The sequence below is a fragment of the Carlito syrichta genome, unplaced genomic scaffold (genome assembly GCF_000164805.1).
Source record: "Carlito syrichta isolate Samal-C Ts95f unplaced genomic scaffold, Tarsius_syrichta-2.0.1 Scaffold153648, whole genome shotgun sequence".
Classification (NCBI taxonomy): Eukaryota; Metazoa; Chordata; class Mammalia; order Primates; family Tarsiidae; genus Carlito; species Carlito syrichta.
In genome coordinates, this window is record NW_007097744.1 from 62,517 (window position 1) to 82,597 (window position 20,081).

General features: G+C 41.2%; 1 protein-coding gene across 1 annotated transcript in view; it reads right to left on the reverse strand.

Annotated features, from left to right (window-relative positions):
- MYH13 (myosin heavy chain 13) overlaps window positions 1–17,845 on the reverse strand; it is a 60,711-nt gene extending 42,866 nt beyond the window's left edge. Inside the window, exons 1-10 of the mRNA XM_008050754.1 lie at window positions 17,801–17,845; window positions 10,675–10,890; window positions 8,491–8,634; window positions 8,251–8,407; window positions 6,553–6,580; window positions 6,352–6,463; window positions 4,453–4,545; window positions 2,489–2,552; window positions 2,300–2,398; window positions 2,092–2,195 (exon numbers count right to left, since the gene is read on the reverse strand). Coding sequence (XP_008048945.1) covers window positions 2,092–2,195; window positions 2,300–2,398; window positions 2,489–2,552; window positions 4,453–4,545; window positions 6,352–6,463; window positions 6,553–6,580; window positions 8,251–8,407; window positions 8,491–8,634; window positions 10,675–10,878 — 1,005 coding nt within the window. The 5' untranslated portion in view covers window positions 10,879–10,890; window positions 17,801–17,845. The remainder of the gene's footprint in view (window positions 1–2,091; window positions 2,196–2,299; window positions 2,399–2,488; window positions 2,553–4,452; window positions 4,546–6,351; window positions 6,464–6,552; window positions 6,581–8,250; window positions 8,408–8,490; window positions 8,635–10,674; window positions 10,891–17,800) is intronic.
- Window positions 17,846–20,081: the final 2,236 nt, after the last annotated feature.

Genomic DNA, 20,081 nt, shown 5'->3' on the forward strand with positions numbered 1-20,081 from the left:
TCACTTCAAAGTCTACTGTTCTTGCTGGTTTGGTTTTATAATCACTTTGCTCATCTTCTATAAAATTTCAACTTAAAAAAAATCCTTCTCTGAGTACACATATTGATTATGTAGCAGGGCTTTCAGCCTGAGCCTAAGCAATGTTCACCAGTGGGGTTAAAACGTGTCTAGACGTGTCTGGTGATCTGGCAGGATAGTCCCAGAGGCCAACATCAGCAGAATGATATTGAAGAGTGAGACACTCTTGGGGTGGCATCTTCTTTTGGGGGAGAAAGAGCCCATTCCAGGAGCTGACTGAGGAGAGAAGAGATTCTGAGACCATGATGGCTATCCCTTGAATCCACATCCCATCTCAGGGATGCATATCTTTGACCTAGGAAAGGGCCGCTGCAGATTAAAGGAGTAATGACTTTCACTAAATGCTGAAAAAAACCAGGTGAAAGGAATATATCCTGGGGCACCTCTTGGAGAATGTCATCCCTAGGGGAAGGAGACATTCTCCGTTTAGGCTATTGTCCAGGAGATGCTCCATGAAAGGCAAGAGCAACAGCAGCACCTGGTATTAGGCACCCACAGTGAAGTCCTAGGACATCTCCGGTGACTTAGAATTTCTTAGGAGTACTTGTCTTAGGGCTGAAAGCCTTCCATTAGCCATTAACCTGACCTTTTCTGTGCACACAAGTCAGTGAAGACTAGGGAAATCTGGTTAAAAACATATAAGGATTGTTAAATTAAATTAAATTTGGCCTAATGTGGCCTCCATACATAGCAAACTGCAACCTTAGTATGCAAACTGCAACCTAACTAAGAGTATATTCTTGTAACAAATATTTGAGTCTCAGACAATCACAGACTGCCAACTCATCAGATCTTGTCTATATAAGACCTTGTCTAAATGTGAAGCTGTGGCCAATCAAGCTGTTTCTGTTTTCTGTTTCTGTATGGCATTTCCTTTTTCTGTTCCTAAATAGTGCCTGCCCACGTTGCTGGGTGGTACTCTCTGAATCTTCCCTGGTTCTGAGGGCTGTTTCATTCATGAATCATTCTTTGCTCAAATAAACTCTGATAAATTTAATTTGTTTAAAGTTTTTCAACACTACTAAACTTAAGATAACCGAAATGCATTTGACCATAAAAATATTCTATTTGCCTTAAAACAATTATCAACACCTGGAAATGTCATCTAATGAAGGCTACGAATCTGATCATAGAGTAATGATCCTAGGATAGTGGATAAGACTCCTTTCCCCGAGCTCTAGCAGCTTCTGTGGTAGTAGAGCCAGTGAGGATGGAGATGAATTGCTCAGAGACAGTATAATTTAACTAAAAACGCAAGTTCTGTGGTTAGGCAGACCTGAATTTAAACACTTTGTCATTTATAATCTGTCTTCAGGGAAATTATATATACATATATTTTTAAGACTCAGCTTTCACATTTGTGAAGGGGGACACAAATGGTACCTATGCCAGAAGCGTTTTTGAGGTTAAAATGCAGGTAAAGACATTTATTTCAGTGTCTGCAGCATGTAAGCATGCAATAGATTTAGTTAGTACTATTGTTATTATGATTCTTAACCTTCTGCAGATAACCCCGTGGCAAATATAAAAGCCACACCTGAGAGGTGTACTGAGTGAGGTTCTGGGTGCTTAAGGTGAACCCAAGGTAGTAGGTAGAAAGAAAAATGCAGAGGTCACTAAAGAGTGGGTTTTTTTTTTTTGTTCCTGCTTTATGCTTTTTTGTATTTTCTAAAATTTATTGAAGAAGCACGTAGATGGTTTTGTAACCTGAAAACTTCTGACAAATAGAGACCTTGTAAATGCAGAAATTTATTCTAATTAAAATGTTAGAGAATAGAATTGAAGGCCTGCTTTGGAGAACCTTCTGGATTTCCATTTTGGACTCTTGTAAGTGGAGCTAAGTAGGGAGGGGGCCAATCTGTACTAATTCTTTGAGCTCTTGATCTCTGAGATCTTGAGTCTAATCAGTTAGTATTCCTGGATTCTAGTTTTCCCATTAGCTCACTAAAGTGGCTCTCAGTTCTTAAACTCAATAATTCTATGTGTCAACAAGCAAATAAATAGCATGCTTACATCCGTCGCCAACAGTTCTTCACTGTCGTCAATGCTGGCCACTGTGACTTCTCCTTGGCTCACAAAGGGGAAGTCGAAAGGGTTGGTGGAGATCAGAAGCAGGTCTGTGGAACACAAAGATCCCCTGAACATTTTGTGCACAACTTACTCTGGGGTTTTTCCCATTGTCACTGATTTAGAAGGTAAGAATGACTGCCTAGGAACGTACCAATTAGTTCTGGCTTCTTGTTTGACATGATTTGGTAAAAAATATGATAACTTCTCTCACTGGATAACTGAAACGTCACTCTGGATTTTTCTAAGAGATCTAAGATAACAAAAAATAGTGTGATTTCAAGTTCCCAAGGGATGGTTTTGTGGCCAAATACCAAGAGATTTGTAGAGTGTATGAACTCACAGGTTTCGATGTCCGCTGATGCCAGCTTTCCTGTAGCTCCAAAATGAATCCGAATAAACTTCCCCTGTTCAATAGCAGGTGAACAAACACCACAGTTATTTGACTCATATGGCTCTGTGGGCTGGCCTCCAATAGGTGCTGCCACAGATGTGTGGGAAGTGTGAAATCACAGCAGGGGGGATGCCAGAGTGTGAGCACTTCCCTCCTCTCTGGCACTCAGAACTCCCAAGCCAGGTCAGCCAAATCTCAAGTACCTCTACCTAAGCACCTGCTCCTGCTCCTAGAGCCCATGGGATGCCAGTAGAATCCCATTCTAACTCTCTGCTTGGGACTACTTTACTCTTGACGGCCTCCTTGGTTTTTGTCCTGTTCTCTTTCACCCGAATTCTCAAACTCTTTATAAAACCTTTGAATTGATAACCTGGTTGAACTGTCTTTTTTTGCTTCTAGATGCTACTTTTGAGATTTCCTGCCTCAGTTTCTCTTATGGTTTACTATAGAAAATCTAGCTCACAGACTGAGGTTGGGCTCCCTGGTTGCCAAAAGACCAGTGAGGATCCGGGTTTTCTCTTTTCTGGGGAAAGGGAGATGAAATGTTGTGTGTGTGTGTGTGTGTGTGTGTGTGTGTGTGTGTGTGTGTGTGTGTGTGTGTCTTCTTTTTACGTTATTTGCTTAATTGGTCCTCTACACACTGAGAAAATTTGAGGACAAAAATGTTACCTTGCTGTTCACTCCAGAATGAAGGCTAAGGAAAGTTAGTGAGGTAGAGGCATGTATGAATTGTGAATGTGAGGTTTTTAGTGCCTTTAGCTGCTTTATGGAAGACGATGGAAGTCATCCTTAATCTGCAAATGTTTGAAGGGTGAAAAGAAGATGGAATAAGTAGATAATTATGACTTCTGTGTCAGGGCCAAGAGGAGAGGTCTATGAACTAAATAAATGGGAATGATAATAGGGTGTGCCTGAAGGTATTGTCTTCCACTTTAAGCTGGTGTCAGGTTAGTGTGATAACAAACTTGCTCCAAGCACGTGTAACATACTTCTGCCATAGAACATGCACCCAGATCTTCCACAAGAAAAAGAAGTTTAGGTGTGTACCCGGGAAACTGGAGGTGCAAATAGGCGTGCACAGAGTACAAAGGACGCATCTAAGGAAAGAAAGGTCAGGGCTCAGACCCACAGTCCTTGATAGATGTATCTACTTTCTCATTGATAGCCATTTTATCTTTGCAGGGTGACAATAAAATGCGGGCTAGATATAATCCAACTAATCAGATGTGTAAAGTTCTGAGGTATTTTTGCAACTGCAGGCATAAATGAGGGTTTCACCTTTGAGAAATTGTCCCCCTGGCCCATGAAATGAAATAAAGGGCTGGATGCTTGCTTATTTGCCCATATGGAAGTAAATACTTCTTTGGTTGAGCCAATCCTAAGTAAAATGTTGAAGGACGGGACATTTCCTTTGATATCTTTAGTAACAATCTATTCCCAAGTTTGGAGCTCTTCTCCTGCCTTCACTAGGTTTTCCCTACTCCCAATGCCTGCTGAGTTGGAAGAAGTCAAATCTGCTAACTCAATTCACACTAAGGTTTCCATGGCTGAGTTCGTGGATATTACTCAGTTGAGTTTTATGTTTTAAAATGCTTCCACACAAAGAGAGCAATTTTAGCCTAAAAGAATTGCTTTCTAATTCTGGAATTTGAATCACTGTGAGTGACTTCAGGATGCTGCAAAGTAATATCGACTAGTTAGGGAAGGACAGCTAAACCATCCCTCTGTCAGGAAAAAGCCAACCTATTCTTAAAAGTCTATTAAAATATTCTAGGTGGGTAGATTAACCTGAATCATTTGGTAGGTAAAATAAGGCCCAGTATATTCTAGTTCATGTGGCAATTTTTCATATCCAGCATTTCAAAAGAGGGTATGGTTTTTGGGAGATGGTTGAAAATTGGACTGGGTCTTACAAATCTTGAGGAGTTGTCATTCCTCACGGTTTTGGCGTTTCCAAAGGCCTCCAACAGTGGGTTGGCCTGGATGATCTGATCCTCCAGGGTTCCCTAATTATAAACAAGAAGAGGAAAGAGAGGACTTTGGGCTGTTTTCTGAAGTAACCCCTTGGTGACTCAAAAGTGTGGGTAATCTGGGCTGGGTCCAGGCAGAGATGTCAATCAGTCCTACCTGGTATTCACAATGCAGTATCCACAGCCCCATCCCCACCCACTCCACCCGAGGCATCTTCAAGGTCCTATCTTAGAGAAGCACAGCATTGAAATGATTTCTGGTCATGCCAGATTCCAGGCAGGAACATTATCCCATCCGTTGCAACATGCAGACTGACTTTCTGGTAACATTTCATTATAAATCATGTATTTCTAGAATATGCACCTCTATTATTGCATGCATTGTGAGCCACCTAATCTCATAGACATTTGTGTTCAGGAGAAATAGAATGTGAGCTATGTAAATAACCCAAGAGATCATATAATAGTGGTTCTAAAAAAGTTTTTAAGTAGTAAATAATATCTTATGAGAATTATTATTCAGAAGTCCACTACAGAAAGCAGGGTTTTTACCCTCACTTCCACGACTTCTTATCCTTCTGGGTCCAGAGCAACCTAGAAACTACTGTCAAACCCAGTAGTTCTCAAAGTGTGGTCCCTGGACCAGCAGCATGAACACTGCCTGGGAACATATTAAAATGCAAAATATGAGGTCCCACCCTAGACATATGTGATCAGAAATTCTGGGCCTGGGGCTCTGCAATCCTTTGTTAAGAAGCCCTCCTGCTGATTCTTGGTGTGCTCCAGTTTGAGGACCACTGGTATGACCACTCTTTCTTCAGAAGATGTGGAGTTAGTCAAGGTTGTTTAGCTGGTGCTGATGGAGCAGTTGCTAGAACCCAAGTGTACTCAGGTGGAACCACTTCCTGCTTTGCTCCATTTGATAATGAGAAATATATGTTTTGGTCTTCATCCAGTTTCTTGGTACACAGCTCTTAAAACTCTTGGAATATAGGTAGTAATAAATGTCTTTTTGTATGCTAATGAGATGATTCATGGTTGTGGGCTCCTGGATAGCCTCAGGATGAAGTTGGTTGCCATGTGAACTGTGATTATATAGTTGAACTTTCAGCCCTACCACTGACCCCTGGGAAGGAAAGAAGGCCTGGAGGTTGAGTCAATCACCAATGGCCAACCAAATATTCCTACTTAAGGAACCTCAATAGAAACCTCCCATAACCACTTCTACAAAGGAGTTTGGAAAGCTTTCAGGTTGGTGAACACAGGGAGGTGCTGGGAGTGTGGTGTGCCCAGAGAGGGGAAGGAAGCCCCACACCCCTCCCTCATACCTTACCCTATGCATCTTTTCCATTTAACTGTTCCTGAATTGTATCCTTTATAATAAACTGGGGAATGTAATAAAGTGCTTCCTTGAGTTTCTAAGAGCCATTCTAGGAAATTATCAAACCTGAGGAGGGGGTCATGAGAATACCCAATTAATAACTGCTTAATTAGAAGTTCAGGAAGCTGGTACATACGACCCATATCTGAAGTGTGGGCAGTCTTGTGGGACTGAGACCTTAACCTGTGGGATCTGACACCATCTCTAGGTAGTTAGTATCAGAATTGAATTGGATTGTAGAAAACCTAGTTGATGTCCACAATGAAGTGGAGAATTATTTGGCATGCCCCACCCTCACATTTGGTGTCATAGGTGTTCTGTGTGAGAATGCAGAGAGGAGAAAATGAGTTTTTCCTATTTACTCTTCTCTGTTGAGCACATGCCCTGCATACACATGGTGTTCACTCAGTCTTTAAATTATGCTTGTCCCAATAAACCTCTGGGTGCAGGCAGCTGCTCACCTGCATTTTGCCTGGCTGTGGTTCCTTTTTCTTGTCCCCAGTAACTGCAATTGTTGCAAAGTACTGGATGACACGCTTGGTGTTGACTGTCTTCCCAGCCCCAGATTCTCCGCTGTCAATTTAAAAGTAAACAGGATAAAGGCGAGTGGAAAGGAGGTCACTGGTTTCTAAGTCATTGTGGTGCAAACACAGGCTACTCACGTGATGAGGATGGACTGGTTGTCTCGATCTAGAAAAGCAGAGGGAGGCAAAGCAAATAAAATAAATAACAAACAGGATATAAAAGTAGGAAAATATTGGGAGTGACTAGAGAATGTGGGCAAATCTCAGGTTCAGAACTTGTGGGAGGCCACAGCTTCTAATTAGAACTTATAGACACAGATTGGTTGACATTGCATTTTTCTTTTCCCTTTACCTTCTACTTTTGAAAAATGATAATGATTTTCCATTTATAATAGAGTATAAATTGAATTGTGTCTCCCTAAAATTAATATAGTGAAGTCCTAACCCTTAGTATCTCAGAATATGACCTTAGTTGGAAATAAAGTTATAAATAAGATGCAGATATAATTAGTCAAGATGAGGTCATACTAGAGTTGGATTTGCCTCTGATCTAATATGGCTGGTATCCTTATAAAAAGAGGAAATTTGGAGACCGACACAGGGAGAACCTCATGTGAAGACAGAGATGAGGGTGCTTCTTCTATAAGCCAAAGAACACCAAAGATTCCTGCTAGCAAATCTCTGAAGCCAGGAAAGAGGCATAGGACAGATTCTCTTTCACAGCCCTCAGAAGGAAACAACCCTGTTGACACTCTGATCTCACACCTCTAGCTTCTAGAACTGAGACCGTAAATTTCTATTGTTGAAGCCACCTAGGTTGTGATTCTTTGTTACAGCAGCCATAGCAAACTAATAGAACTAGTGATATTAATCTTCCCTTTAAAATTAATGTAACTTTAATTAAATTAATGAAAAATATTAAGTTTGCTGAAATGCCAAGGATTGTGAATGTGAGATACAGGGAAGTTTGGGCACCGTTGTGTTAGATGATTATTAAGAATTCTCTGAGCACAAATGCTTACCTTTTTTTTTTTTTTTCTGAGTTGGAATCTCACTCCTTCACCCAGGCTGGAGTGCAGTGGCACACATGCTCACGGCCACTCCAGCGTTGACCTTCTGGGCTCCAGCGGGCCCTCCGCCTCAGCCTTCTGAGTAGCCAGATCGACAGACGCGCACTACCATGCCCGGCTATTTTTTAAAAAATTATTTTATCGTAGAGACGAGGTCTCGCCAAGTTGCACCGGGCTGGTCTCGAACCCGTGGTCTCACTCATCTCAGCCTCCCAATGTGCTGGGATAATAGGCTGAGCCACTGAGCCCGGCCTACAAATGTTTACTTTTACTTCCTATATCTGTGCCAAGTCAAGTCAGGTAAAAGTTGAGCAGACAGACTTGATATCAGGCATAATGGCATGACAATATTTATACTGCTTTACTGCTCTACTATTATTCTGGAAATTTAGGGAGGGAAAGGGGAACCTGAGTTTGGGGAAGAAGGCAGGTGAAAGGACACTGCTTTACTCATTTCCCCTGCTTTGTATTCTCTGGGTGGCTACTAATACAGTTTCTCTTCCAAGTATGTTCGTATGGGGATTCTTTGGCAGTAGGGGCAGGGCTTCTCCTTGTGTTCCCCCCAATAAGCATGAACTTAGTGGCTTAAGCCATTACCACTGGTGATGAAACATGTTGTACCCCTGGATTTTCATCCTCAAGTCATCTGAATTTCCTAAGATTACTTTGATCATTGTATTATTCAGATGACCAAGGCACCCGTGAAGGCCTTGAATAATGAACTAAGAATGACTTCAAAAATATATGAATCAAAGAAATTGCTCACCAGTCAGCATGAACTGGTAGGCGTTGTCCGAGATGGAAAAGATGTGGGGTGGGGCCTCCTGGCGCTTTTTGCCTCGGTAGGCAGACACCACCTCGGGGTTGTACACCGGCAGCCACTTGTAGGGGTTGACGGTGACACAGAAGAGGCCTGAGTAGGTCTGGGAAAATCAGAAAATTTTTCATTCGGATCTTGATTTAACTCAGAGAGGTAAATTATAAAAAGATGTTTAGGGGCACTCACGTAGATCATCCAGGCTGCATAACGCTCTTTGAGGTTGTACAGCACAGCGGGCTCGTGCAGGTGAGTCATCATGGCCATGTCCTCGATCTTGTCAAATTTGGGAGGGTTCATGGGGAAGACCTGGTCACCTTTCAGAGTGAGCGTCTGGGTATTGAGAAGAACAGGTGATAAATGGGCATGCCAATAGTCCATACCCCACTTTATTGGAGCAGTGGAAGTAGTGAGATATGGTGACGTGACTGCCCCATTACAATGGATAAGTTTATGGATCATTTTCATGCCCAGAGGTGATCCATAAATAATTGTTTTTGATGAACCTGATTCTGGTAAAACTACAAATCAATTCCAGTCTGATGTTACCAGTCTTCTTGCAGGAGTAGTGTGTACCGGGAGTGGGGTACAGGTGTTCAGAGATATAGAGCCCTTCGGCCCTCAGGGTGTCTTAAGGGGGCTTAGGTAGCCAAGGCCAGGGCAAGTTGCCTATTTGCTGTGAATGCCATGATGAGACAAAGGTTGGAAGGTTAGAAAGAACTGTTCCAATATGTTCTGTGCATTTCCATCTCAATCCCCTGCTCATGTGGTTTCCTTTGACTGGAATATATTCATTAAGATTTTCTTTAGAAACCGTCAAAGCTCAGCTCAAGCTCCACCTCTTCCAACGATCCATTTCCTCTCTTTCCTGTTGCTTCCAGGTTCCCTCTGCTCTAATAGTTACAGCAGAGTACTTGCATCATGGAGTTGCATCATTTTTCATGCTGAACAGTATTTTGAGACTATTGCTTTATTTTTCTCCTCTATGTTTTTCCCACCTCTCTCCCCCATTCAGCCTGGCTTTGCACTCCATTACTCAGGAGAGGTGGAAAATAGGGCAGGGAAGAGAAAGAGCCTGTAAGACTTGCCAGATTATGTTTTTGAACAGTCCCTAGGAAAGATTTGAGAGTTTTACAGGGAAGGTAAAAGGAAGGGAATTTGCTAGTACAGGCCACATTTCTATACCAGCCCTATCACCCTAGACTAGAAAGAGATATCCAAGGTATCCAAAGGGAAGCTGGAAAATCTGTATCCTGAAACTTTAGGGACTGCGACTCATTTCTTAATAGATCCTCCAGAGAGGCTGTGAAGCCCCCAGTGTGGTATTGTATAAGGATCCAAAGATGTGACACAATGCTGAGGTGAAGAGAACCCCAAGACTAAAGAAATTTCTTTTTCCAACCCAGTGACAAGGAGCTAGACTTAGAGGTTAAGTTCAATATAAAAAATAAAAGCAAGATCTGTCCCAAGTACCTGAGTTTGTGAACTGAAATTCATACCTGCTATATACAGCTTGATTTCTATACTAGATGGTAAACTTTGGGAAAGCAGGTACCGAAATATATTTGCAAAATGACTGACACTGTGACCCAGACCTGGTGGATGTCCAGTGAGTATTGAATAGTCCACTGTAATTTTCCACATTAAATGAGGTAATACTCCCTGAACTACTTCTGAAAGAGTCACTCTGCAGCCCAGAGAGCTATATTTGGTTGGTCTGTCTGGCAGCAATCATCACCAATCTCTCCCTTATGTAATCCAATGTCTTCCATTCTCGATTCCGCTTTCCACCAAAGCAAACCCCACTAAACCTCTCACAACCTAGTCTTCAGAGAAGGAAAGAGGCACAAGCAAAGGTGCACATACTAGTAGCTTTTGCCTACTACTTCACTGCAGACCAGATCAATTATGTTTTGTTCAGTCTTCAGATTCCTGTGACTCCGCATGCATTTCTAATATTCCACTTCGAAGAAAAATGAGGATGCGCATATTGTCAAAGACATATTATCAAAGACAGTGGCTGAAGCCTATAATCCCAGCACTTTGGGAGGCCGAGGCGAGAGGATTGCCTAAGCCCGTGGGTTTGAGAACAGCCTGGGCAACATGGTGAGACATCATCTCTACAATAAATAAAAAAAAGAAAAATTAGCCAGCCGTGTGCCTGTAGTTCCGGTTACTTGGAAGGCCGAGGTGGAAGGATTACTGGAGCCCAGCAGGTCAATGCTGGTGTGGCCATGAACGTGCCCCTGCACTCCAGCCTGGGCAAGGGAGTAAGACTCCAACTCAAATAAAATAGAATAGAATAGAATAGAATAGAATAGAATAGAATAAAATAAAATAATGTTAAAAAATACATCTGGTTTCAACACTTACCCGGTCATCGAGGGTCTTGACTGTGACTTTGTCATTTTCCCTGCTCTGGATCGAACCTTTCACATACATTTCCTTATCATCCACTGCAAAGCAGGCTTTCTTAGAATCGAATGGACGATTTTGAGCCTCAATTCTCTCCTTCTCTGATTTCCGGAGATAGGGAGCTGCTTCTCCAAAAATGGCCATCTCTGCATCAGAGCTCATGACTGCAGGGAACTGGGAAGACCAGAGTGGAGGCTAAATCTTGTGCTTAGGGGACTGCTGAATCTGCAGGGCCCCTATCTGTTATTTCCATTCAGACAGGGGACCAGATTCAATGGCTCATACGTATAGGATGAACCTGGGTCCTGAAGGATCTATGGGTAAGTCTTGTGGCTTCGGGTGTGTGAGAATGAGCTAAAGAGAATATTTTATTCTAAGAAAAAAGCATGAACTTTTTTCTCTCTGGATGTCAGTTTTGGATGTGCGCAAGTCTGAACCAATTAGAGGCCAATTAGAACCAACTGAGTCCAATAAAGGAGTCTTCAAGAAGCATTTTCTAAATTGTTCGTGGCATTTGAGCCTTGTGACCTCGGTGTCGTCCTAAAATCTTAAGAGCCTTTTAAAGTAGTTATTGGAATGCTGAGAATTCTTCACAGACATTTCAGATAGTCCAGTGAAAAGTAAGTTACTTGAATGTAAAGATTGTCACACTTGTTTAGTTAACAAGGTGATGGGAAGGATGATGGCCCAGTGCAATGGTCCCCAACTTTAACACACAAGGATCCCCTGAAGAACTTGTTAAAACACAGAGGTTGGATTCCATCCCCAGTTTCTGATTTAGGGAGTCCAGGGTGGGTCTTGAAAATGGGCATTTCTGGCAAGTTCCTAGATGACACAAATGCTGCTGGTCCAGGGACCAAAGAGAACTGCTCCAAGTCTGATCCTGGAACTCTTGCATCAGCATTACCCAGGAGTTTACTAGAAAATGCAGACTTTCAGACTCATCCTAGATTTTGGAATCAGAACCTGCATTCTACCCATTTGATTTCTATGCATAGTAGAGTTGGGAAGTACTGAGCCTAGCACTGTGATTTCTAACTTTAATTGTGTGTAGCACTGTCAGGGTGTAACAAACACTGTTTAATGGACTACCACCTGCTTTAGAACTTGCTGCATAATATGCGCTTGTGTGTGTGTGTGTGTGTGCAAGTGCGTGACATAGGTGGATACAAGTCTCTCTCTCTCTTTTTTTTTTTTTAGTTGGAGTCTCACTCTGTCACCCAGACTGGAGTGCAGTGGCCGCTCCTGGCTGCCGCAGCCTCGACCTGCTGGGCTCCTGCGATCCTTCCGCCTCAGCCTTCCGAGTAGCCGGAATTACAAGTGTGCGCTACCACGCCGGCTGATTTCTTGATTTATTGTAGAGATGAGGTCTTGCTGCCCAGGCAGGTCTCGAACCCGCGGGTTTAGGCAATCCACTCACCTCAGCCTCCCAAAGGCGCAGGATTACAGGCTGAGCCACCGAGCCCGGCTGATACAAGTCTCTTATTGCTTATGTAACTCTCCCAAACCATCTCCCTTTGTTGACATTTTTTGCCCTTCTCTGTACGTATTTTCCCTTCTTCTTTTTAAAACCTGTATAATGTATTTTCCCTTCACAGATTCCAGAAAGTTCATATTTAATTCCCAGTACTGACCAAACCACTTAACTTCTCTGGGCCTCAATCTCTTTCCACTTATCACGAAGCAGCCAGCCTCACTCATGTCTAAGGTTCCTGCAGGTTGTGTGACTTTATGATTCCTTTTCTTCCTCTCTGCACTTGCTTCTCTCACGCATTCTCTGGATTTCTTTTCCCTTTGTTCTGCTACTTGTTTTACTCACATCTCTCCCTTCTATCCTTTCTTTCTCTCCTCTTTTCCCTCCTATTCCTTCTCCTGTAACTGACATAAAACAGAGTTAAATTACACACACACACACATCTCTTTTAAGAAATAATTCATATTTTTAAAAATAACGTCTTTTTATGTTCTCTTTTTAAAATAGGAAAGTTGAATATGATATAATTCTGTCTCCCCATCTTAGCTTTTATGAAACTGATCTTCATTAGGGCCATTGTTTAAATAGCCCTTCCTGTGATTCTGTCAAGTTCTATTTTACAGAAAGAGAACCATGTGCTTCCCGCTGGGCTTTATTCACATCAACTGCATTTTAGTTTCCCTTTGGCCAGTGGCTCTGTTGAAACACCTGTGGACTTTTGTAGTAAGAGACTGGAATTTAATATAGTTTCAAAGAGGGCTTCTGAACTGCAATAAAATCTTTAAAGTTACTATCTGGAGGATGAGGAAGAATTAATTCACTGACTTTCTCCCTCATTTCTCTGAAGGTAGTCCCTAGCATTCTGTCTTAAGCGAATTTCACTATAGCAATGGTTCTCAAACTTTGTAGTCTCAGGACCCCTTTACACTCTTTTCTATTTTTTTGAGTTAGAGTCTCACTCTGTTGCCCAGGCTGGAGTGCAGTGGCATGCTCACGGCTACTGCAGCCTTGGCCTGCTGGGCTCAGGTGATCCTTCCGCCTCAGTCATTCAAGTAGCTGGAACTTCAGATGCACACCACTGCACCCAGCTAATTTTTTTCACTTATTGTAGAGACGTGGTCTCACCAAGTTTGCCCAGGCAGGTCTTGAACTCCTGGGCTCAGGCAATCCTCTCACCTCCATCTTCCAAAGTGTTGTGATTACAGATGTGAGCCACAGAACCTGACTCTCTTTACACTCTTAACATTAAATAACTGAGAGTTTCATGAGTTTTAGTTTATGTAACTCATATCTATCAATATTTACCATATTAGAAATTAAAATTGAGGCCAGACTCGGTGCCCCAGCCTGTAATTCCAGCACTTTGGGAGGCCAAGGCAAGTGGATTGCCCGAGCCCGCGGGTTCGAGACCAGCCTAGGCAACTTGGCGAGACCTCATCTCTACAATAAACAAAAAATTAGCTTGGTGTGGTAGTGCGTGCCTGTAGTTCCGGCTACTTGAAAGACTGAGGTGGAATGACTGCGGGTGTCCAGCAGGTCGACACTGGGGTGACTGTGAGTGTGCCACAGCACTATGGTCTGGGCGACAGAGTGAGACTCCAACTTAATTTTTTAAAAATTGAAAATTGAAAAAAATTAAAAAAAATTTATTAATTCATTTAAAATTGCTATCAAATCCATTACAAAAGGGAGATCTGACTTGGCAACCACACATAAAGAGGACTGAGGAACTTTCTCAGCAAGTGGTAGTTTCTTAAAGGCTAGTTGCAATGTGGAATCTGAAACCATATCTACAAACATTTTGTACTCTCTTACACTACAATCCACTTGTCTGTCTTGCACTTTGAATGGATCTTTTCCCCATATATGGACATCATACATTGGTTATGGAAAATACTGGCTCACTGAATTATATCGTACTCCCAAATGTTGACACATTTATTATACAATATTAAAAAAACACAACATTAATATCACCACTGTGATATATTAAAACATTCTTTCAGTTCTAGGAAGCTGTCAAGCTCATGGTGGCAGATACATGCTTTCCTATATGTATTCTAATTTTTGCTTGAAGTCTCAAAGTTATCATTAGTGACAAATCCTATCAATTTTTTCCTCAAAATACAATAACTTTGCTCCTTTTTGAGAACATGTTTGCCAAAAATTCAGGTCTGAGTAACAATAGTTTGTCCATAAGTTTGCCTTCCTTCCTTCCTTCCTTCCTTCCTTCCTTCCTTCCTTCCTTCCTTCCTTCCTTCCTTCCTTCCTTCGAGTCAGAGTCTCACTCTATTGCCCAGGCTGGAGTGCAGTGGCATGCTTACGGCTACCCCAGTGTCAACATGCTGGGCTCAGGTGATCCTTCTGCCTCAGGCTTCCAAGTAGCCAGAACTATAGGAGCGTTACCATGCCTGGCTAATTTTCTGATTTACTGTAGAGACAAGGTCTCACCAAGTTGCCTAGGTCAGTCTCGATCTCCTGGGCTCAGGCAATCCTCTTGCCTTGGTCTCCCAAAGTGCTGGGATTACAGGCTTGAGCCACCGCGTTGGGTCGTTTGTCTTTCAAGTATATTGGTGCTTCATGAATGCAGTGGCTAGTTCAGTTTGCAACTCATACAACTGCACATTTACTGTTCCACAAGACAACCGTCAAACTTTGATGAACTGCTCATATCATCACATCAAGTATTAAAAAGATATATACTGAAGAATTGAGATATAATAAATTAACAATTTTTACTGTTAAAATTTTAAGTCATGGGTATTATTCTGAAATTGTTTGAACTTCACATGTCTCCTGAAAAGTTCTTGGGGATCTCTAAGGATCTACAGGCCACATTTTGAGAATGGCTGCTCTATTGTATGAGGAAATCCTGACAGGTTACAGGTTTACAACTTTATATTGTTTAGCTTGACTTAAACATAATATATAAAAGTATTGTGGCTAGATGTGGTGGTTCATGCCCATAATTCCAACACTTTGGGAGGCTGAGGCAGAAGAATCATTTGAGCCCAGGAGTTCAAGACAAGCCTGGACAACATAGTGAAACTTTGTCTCTACAAAACTTTAAAAAAAATTAGCCAGGTGTGGTGGTGCGCTTTTGTATTCCCAGCTGCTTGGGAGTCTGAGGTGAAAGGATCGCCTGAGTCCAAGAGATAGAGGCTGTGGTGAGCTGGTATCATACCACTGCACTTCAACCTGGGCCACAGCGTGAGACCCCAACTCAAAACAAATAAACCAACAAGCCAACAGCAACAACAAAAGCGTGTTGTTGGAGGATGATCCACATCAGAATAATCTGCAACAGATTCTCTGTGGTTGAGAACAGGGAATCTGATTTTTTTCACAGCGACTTCAGAGTTGTCTTTGGGTGCCACTAAGGTTTAAAGCATTGTTTTGTTTTTATAAAATGACTTTGCTTTTCTAGAACTAAAATCATGGCATAGCTCCACTGCTTGTACACAAAGTGATTTGAGGCAACTATCTCTTAATTTAACAATTGTATGCTTGTTTTAAAGTCTATTGCCTTATTTTATCAAAATCCAAGATACAATTAATTGTACGCTTCACATATAAAAAATGCAGCTTACTTAAACTATAATACTCCTTTTATGGATTCTAATATGCATCCCATTTCAGAGACAACATTTTGCAAGAAATGTGTAAAAAAATCAGAATTGATAAAAATAGGATAATGTTTGCTTAACATTTAGGGAACGTGGTACATCCATCAATACTGGTGGTATACAAACAGTGTCTCTCAGACTTTAATGGGCGTCTGGAACCAACTGTAAATCTTCGTAGGTCTTGAATGGGATTTGAGATTTTAAATACCTTAGAAATTTCTCAGCTGATGCTGATGTTGCTGGTCCATACTTTCATAGCAAAAATATAGGAAAATAAAAAGACAAATCTAAGAAAAAAATGAACCATGTAAATAAAGTTATTAAGTGAATTAATAGTACTGGCATTGCCTGGATAGTGTAAAACTTGTGATGACAATATAAAAAAATAAAGACTGAAGATGGGGAAAGATGATAATAATTGATAGTTTTTGTAATATAATAGCCATATTTTTAGTTCTCTTGGAAAAACAAGACCTTTCCACTTGGGCCTCAAGTCACTACCAGTTTTCAGTGACACCTTCCACCTACTCTATTCTAACCAGACTCAGAATCCAATGTCTTCTAGTTGTATTACCTAGATGATGCTTGATTTTTCCCAGGAATATTCTTGTAAAAGTGTGTCCATGTTCAGGTTTGACACGTTAAAGATTCTTCTTGTTTTAAATTAAAATCTGGCTCTCTATTCCATCAGGACAACAGATTCTCATTTCATCTCTTGATAACAACAGAAAAAGTTCAAATCTTCCTATAAGACAACTCTTCACCTGTTTGATGGCTGTTCTGCATTCTCCTTAGTGTTATCTTCTCCATGTTAAATAGTCCCATCTCTATCTTCACTTGCTTTTTCTATGGCATGCTTCCAAATCGTCGTTACCACCCGGTCACTCTACCCTGAACCCACTCTTGTTAATCTCTTACAGTGTGATATCCAAACCACATGTCATCCTCCACCAGAGTGTGCCTTCACCTCTCCTGACCTAGGTGTAAATGCATGAGGTGGTGACTGCCCGTTGGCAACAACATCACACTGCTGACTCACCACCCAATCCTCTCCATGTACGGTTGTTAAGTCAGATCTTCTTCCTATATTTATGCAACTGTGTGTTGGGATCCCAGGGTAAAACCACTCATTCTTGACTGATAAATTTTACCTTGTTAGATCTGACTCAACTCTCTAGGTGTGACTCATGTTGCCCCCTGAGCCCTACCATCAGACGTTCCCTTAATTAGCCCCTTTGCTGTCCCAAGAGTATGTTGCATAGCTGAGCCCCTTCAAATACCTCCTCTGTTGTGGTCTTTAAGGACCTTCTAGTTGAGATGGCCACCCCCACCCGTCTAATCTCCATCACCTGCCTCCTGAGTGTTCCCCTCTCTCTCTGCTCTTGGTGTACCTTGACATCTCTCTTGACTTTTATCCCTTTCTTGGGAATTTCACAGCTGCTGTATCTTGTCAGCAGTGATGTTGTCAGGACTCAATTACACTTTGGCCTTTTTACCCCTAACTCTTCTAGAATTACCTCCAATAAGCACAAATTTTAGGAGAAAGGGTTTTTTATTACCACACTGGGCATAAGTTTGAACTGATCTCTCCTTGTTCTTTCAGCATTGCATGTGAGGGTATAGCTATGTGGATTCAGGGGTGCAGACTCTGCTCAACTAGCAGCCAAGACAACCTGCGTGTGAAGACTGAATTTTGATCCAATCAAAATCACGTTCTGAGCCAACTGTACATTGACCTGGAGCTTGCATGTCCAAATTCTGCCCTGTGTTTTGGACACTTAAGTGTAATGAGCGAATTTAGGAATCCGTTCTTCCTTTGGTAAAACATATGTATTTTGTAATCTGTCTTTAAGAGTACTTAAGTAATTGGTTTCAAATTCATCAATTTCACCTTCTTATGAGTGTGGCAAGTATGAGAATATATAAAATAATGTTTGCTAATAGCAATTATTGCATTTATGATTAAGCTGAAAGTAACTCTTACCTTCTTGTTTCCCAAGTGATGGTCAGTGTCCTTCAGGAATGCAATGTCTTCTTGGAGATTATTCAAAAAATAAAAAACAAACAGACAAAACCCCAGATGAACTATAAAGCATTTGAATAAATATAGAAAACTTGTTCTAGTTTATCTACATTTAAATAGATACACAATGAATGATGTGGAATAAAGTAAATTTGCTGTTTTGCATTTTTACATTTGATTAAAGTCATCATTATTTAAACAATTGGCTAATTACAACATTTGATTAATACTTGTTTTAAGAAGTTTCTGTGTGTACAAATATTGTCTCAGTCCTTAAAGGGGTGCAAAGAAGAATAAAGTACAATTTCTGCCCTACAGAAATGCAAAATTTAATAAGTGCTAAGAGAAATGCTTAAATAAATCTTTAAACAAGGAAGAATAAGACTTATTTTGTAAGAGTCTAAATGAAGTATTATGGGAATTTAGAGAGACATTGCTTCTAATTAGGGGCCTGTGAGGAGTCAGGAAATAAAGTTTATAACTTGAATGTCTTGGAGCAGTTGTCAAAGTTTTTCAGCAGTAGGAAAAAAGTTATGGATTTTGGACAAAGTCTTCTTTAAGAGACCTAGAGGCTGGGTGCGGTGGCTCAAGCTTGTAATCCCAGCACTTTGTGAGACTGAAGCTAGAGGATTACCCAAGCTCAGGGGTTTGAAACCAGCCTGGGTAACATGGTGAGACCCCATCTCTACAATAAATCAAAAAATTAGCCAGGCGTCATAGGCGCGTGCCTATAGTTCCAGCTACTTGTAAGGGAGGTCGGAAGGATTGCCTGAGCCCAGCAGGTCGAGGCTGTGGTGGCTGTGAGCGTGCACTGCATTCCAGTCTGGGTGACAGAGTGAGACTCCGACTCAAAAAAAAACAAAACAAAAGAGGCCTAGGAAGGGTGCTCTCTTAGATGGCTAAATTTTCCTGGATAAGATGAAGATAGGGCAACTGAAATTGTATCTAGAACTAAGGAATTTCAGCTCTAGGAGTTTATAAACTATGTGGTTATTTCAATGACGTATGAAGTCTGAAAAATTTTCAATATTACATTTAATTTAAATGAATTTCCCATTTACCATACAGTACTTTGAATAGAACTAGAAGAACATGCCATGAAATCCTGCTTAGGCAGGAACAGATTTTTCAGCATTTGGCTTACTGTTCTGGTTGTCTCCTTCCTTGTTCTTTTATGCCTCTCTAATAACCTCCAGTTATATCCTAAAGTTCTAACAAGTTCCTCAGAAAAAATTAAATAATCACATATTATATTTTGAATCCTTAGTTCAAAAGAAATAAGACTTAGAGGCAGAGTCACAGATTTCTAATACTAGTTCTATTAAGTAGTTGTTGTGATTTTTTTTTTCCTTCTGTAAAATGAAACAGATGAGCCAGAAAATCTCCAAGATTCCTTTCAGCTCCATGAGTCTATGAAAGAATGTTCTCCAGTGGAGATGATGGTCTAAAATCAAAGCAACACAAGTCTTTGAAAGCTAGAGTCACTCTGAGGGACACTATTGCACTGGCAGACATGACTCACTCCAAAGTCATGCTACACAAGACATGCTGTGCAAGGCCAGTTTGCAAACCCGTCAATAATTGGACTATGACACATTCTAAGATAGATAAACTGCTTGGTATGATTTCTTCCCAAAGTCATCTCCCAGAAATCCCGACATGGGGAAAAAAATTAAATAACCTTAAAATTTTCAAATAATAATTTGAGCAATTACAAAAGAGATACCACAAGTTAGCATGTTAACTTGCTAACTGGATGGTATAACATTGACCTAAATGATCAGAGGAGGAGTTACACATTATACTCAGATTTGTTCTGCAGGTCTTTATTTTTCCCTTGCAATTGCTTATATTTTTGTCTTTCCAACCCTTGTAAACTCTTCTTGAAAGGTAGGTGTCTTGTCTTGCCATCTTCTCTCTGGCATTGCCCTTAATATGGGACCTTACACATAGTAGGCCCTCAGTAAGGGCTACTGTGTTGCCTTCCCTCCTTGACTGGAAACCTCATTTAGCTACATGGAGCGAAAAAGTGGGTACTTGTGAGCACTTACCTAGAGAAGCTGCGGTCGAGCAATTTCGGGAGTGTGGTCCCCTAGTTCTCTTTATATTCCCAAATCTGCCAGCCCAGCACTCTAACTTGGCTATATTTGGGGGCTCACCATTTACTTGTAAGATGTAAATGCGTCGTAGCCCTGATCTCTCACTCTTGTTAAATTACTTGGATAAATGACCAGCGGAGGCT